This window comes from Gymnoscopelus microlampas, assembly GCF_963454915.1.
Source record: "Gymnoscopelus microlampas genome assembly, chromosome: 2".
NCBI classification, from domain to species: Eukaryota; Metazoa; Chordata; class Actinopteri; order Myctophiformes; family Myctophidae; genus Gymnoscopelus; species Gymnoscopelus microlampas.
The window spans coordinates 41,071,691-41,075,371 of record NC_139939.1 but is presented as its reverse complement, the minus strand read 5'-3'; the positions used below and the strand labels follow the sequence as shown (position 1 = coordinate 41,075,371).

The following is a 3,681-nucleotide window of genomic DNA, read 5'->3' as shown; positions in this document are numbered from 1 at the left end:
TGTGGAGCGCTTCACTTCCTTTAGGTCCTGTCTGAAGAAGGAGCTGGCTAGCAGATAAGTACAAACATGAACAACACCAGCAGCGGTTCCGGTAGGAGACACAAAGAGTCTCCTTTGTGTATCCTACCGGAACCGCTGCCTACCAGTCCTCAAATTATTTGCTTAGGAATGTGACAAAAACAAAAACAAATCCATGACTTCAAGTCTCTATGGGGTGACTAATTGATAGAAACAATTATATTTATTTGGGTGAACTATCCCTTTAAGCCAATTTCTTTTATTTGGTGTGAAGAATGATCGCATAAAAGAACAGGAGAATGAGACATTAGAGTTGAGGACTGAGGTACACAAATGTTTTCCCAGGACCTCTGAAAAATTAAGTTTATTGGTTCCCAGCATAACTTTGCTTGTCTTTGCTCTTTTTTTACCAGGTGAACGAGCGCCACCATGCCTCCTTCTCCGGCTGTGTTCGCACTGAGGCTGGGAGACATGTCCGCAAGCTCTGGAGAAGGTTCAAGGAGTAGGCCTAGAGAACCGGAAGAGAGAGACAACAGCAGTGGAGATGGAGAGCCAGGGGTGATGATGATGGAAAAAGAAGAAGCAGAATGGAAAGGGATGGGGAAATTAAGTCTGATGAAGTGTAAACTTGGACTATTTACTAGTCCTGAGCCCTGGCCAGAGCCCTCTGTTTTCAAGATTCAAGAGTTTATGTTTGTTTCACTAGTCATCATCGTCTAATTCAGTTTCACCCTGTACTTAAGCTCACATGACATACTGTGTATTCTTTGCCTCATCAGAATATAATACAATAACTTGGAAATGAACTTTGCAATCCTCACCACCTTGTTTACTTCAGCCACAGCACAGGTCCATAACACAAACTAAAACCAATGCAAATACCATATCAGTGAAACATGTTTAAAATAATATCTTTGATGTTATGATCTTCACATTATCTTAATCATCTCAGACATTTATTTTGTATCACTGCAATTTACTCTGTACAGTTTTGTAAAGATGTCAGATTATATGAACTTAAAACTGCTTGTTTGGTCGTGGCAGATTACATTGGAACATTACATTATACCAAATTTTATACATTTTGCATACTATTGCGGGGAGAGCAATAATAGAGAAAGCGGGAGGGAGGGAAAGACAGAGAGAAAGGGAAAAATGTAAATATGTTTTATAATTTCAATATTTTTTATAATAAGATGGAATCCTTAATATCTTATCTCTGTTTTGTGTGTGAGTGTTTGACATTGTTAGTTGCATGAGAGAATCTGAATGACATGAATATTCTGTTCCGCCTTCCGTAGCAACCAAAATTGTTTTTCAGCACTGTGGATTGAGACAACTACAATTATTTTATTTGTGTATTAATACCTAAAAACTATAGTTGATAATCCTACAACACTACAATATATTATAATATATAATGGAATATATAATGTATAGTGTTGCTTACACTATTATATGTAATTATATTATATACAGGATGAAATCTTTTTTTATAAGCTGCCTCAAAACTGGTTCTAGCTTATATTAAAGTATTTACTGAACATGGGCAAAGATGGCAGTCCTGAAGATTAATCACAAACAATCAAAATGATTATTGACTTTTGATAGGAAAATAACTTGTTTTCTCATCACTACGTTTTATAGCCTATATATGACATATATGTAATGAATGACAATAAGGTAATTCGTCTTCATAAAAAGATACATTTCAAACTGTTGTAATGATTGTGTGAGTGAGTGAATAGACTGCTTTGGGGTTGTGGTGAATGGTAATGGGAATACATTTGATCACTATCCTGTTAACAAGCATGAACCCTAGTGAGCCTATTCTGACCTGGGTGTGTCTTAATTGGCAAAAATTCTGCGCAAATCGGCGAACATTCCACGAAAATAACAGATCTACAAGCTCACAACAGGAAACGCTGTGAGCTTGTCAATCGTCTATTTTTGTTGAAGGGATTTGGTTTAGAGGGAAAACATTTGCCGGCCAACGATAGACGTCTGGGGGACACCAAGGTCCCCCAAAGTATAGGGTTTAGTGGTTAAGTGACTCTTTTTACTTTGTACATTATAATGTTTCTTTTGCACTCATGTGGAATTATGTAAAGCAATACCAATGCATGAATAAACTAATTTGGAAAACTTTAAATGTTTTGGTGCTGATGTGACCATGTACGGTGCATGTAGCTAAAAGGGGTTGTTGTCAGGGCATTTGTCCCTAGTCAAAAAATCCTATAGGATTAACAAATGACAAATGAAACCGATTTACAATTTAGGCATTTAGCAGATGCTCTTAATCCAGAGCGATTTACAGTAATCAAGGTAAACACAAGGTAATACGTCAAATGCATAGACATAGTAATCTAGGATCATAGCGGTAAATCAAGAACAAACAGTATAATATAAAAGAATGTGTACGTTGAAACTATACGCACTATAGGATGCCAGGTCTACAAATGAATATGTCTACATAACATGCTATCTAAATTACATTTTAGCCTTTGCATAAGCCTGCAAGGTTGTCAAGGCTAGGGCAGGTGCTACGCTTGTTCAACAACTCTTATGAACGTGTAGTGTGGTGAGGTAAGTAGGTATGTGCATTTTATTTGTATGGCACTTCTCAGAGAGAACTCAAAAAGTGCTTTACAACAGAAATAAGGACACAGCACGAAGCATTCAAATGATTAAAAACAACAATAACAAAATCTAAGACATTCCACAAATGTTTGTTTAAATAGTAGTGTTCTTAAAAATGTCCACAAAAATGTCCTGCAGCTCTCAAGACCTGTGGAAGGACTTTCCATACCTTTTTGTTTTTGGGAGCAGTTAGGGGTTAAGTATCTTGCTCAGGGACACTTCGAACCTTAGGCTTCCCAGGCGGGCCCACTAACCATTCAACTTACAACAACAAAATCTAAGACATTCTACAAATGCTTATTTAAACAGTAGTGTTTTTAAGCGGTTCTTATAAATGTCCACAGAGGCTGCAGCTCTCAAAACCTGTGGAAGGGCATTCCACCTTTTTGTTTTTGGGAGCAGTTGGGGCAAGTATCTTGCTCAGGGACACTTCGAACCTCAGGCTTCCCAGGCGGGCTCACTAACCATTCAACTATTGTATCCCAACCTGGTAAGAGGAATGACCAATAGACCCTGGTCAGCTGACCTTAGGGTCCTGCTGGGCATGTATCGTTGTAGCAGGTCAGTGAAGGGTCCTGGACATCACTATATGCTTCAAAGTGAGGCTCTACTCGCAACACTGGTGGACCGTAAGTACTCTACCCCAGTACTTGAATCAAAGTATATAATAGATACTCCGGGTGAAACATTACTCAACTACAAATGAAAGTTGCTCAGTCAAATGTGTTTCCAGTTAAAGTATTAACTGGAAGTAGGTGCTTTAAAAAAAGTACATTTTCTTTTTAATATCAAAGCATGCTGTATTAAAATGTAGACACTTTCCAAAACTTTTTCAGAAATTTGAATAAAATATAAATAATAGTGAAGATAGCAGCTCTGCAAGCTTAACTATGATGCGTTGTGAGTTTGTAGATCTTCCATTTTCACATTTAAAAAAAAATAGGGCTTAAGAGTCGAAATGTCCCTGAGCAAACACTTAACCCCTAACCTCCGTGCTCCTCTGTGGGCAGCACTCAGCTGGGT

The 3,681-nt window shown here is 37.9% G+C and overlaps 1 protein-coding gene across 5 annotated transcripts in view; it reads left to right on the top strand.

The window, feature by feature from the left end:
- LOC311060530 (calcium uptake protein 3, mitochondrial-like) overlaps nucleotides 1-2,163 on the top strand; it is a gene marked incomplete at its 3' end in the record, with an annotated part of 48,748 nt that extends 46,585 nt beyond the window's left edge. For 3 of the 5 annotated variants that reach the window (XM_084078762.1, XM_084078761.1, XM_084078759.1), the window contains one exon: nucleotides 432-2,163. In XM_084078762.1, coding sequence (XP_083934888.1) covers nucleotides 432-524 — 93 coding nt within the window. Of the gene's footprint in view, nucleotides 59-428 lie in introns of those variants that run through there. The other 2 variants (XM_084078760.1, XM_084078763.1) reach the window with 2 other exon arrangements.
- Nucleotides 2,164-3,681: the final 1,518 nt, after the last annotated feature.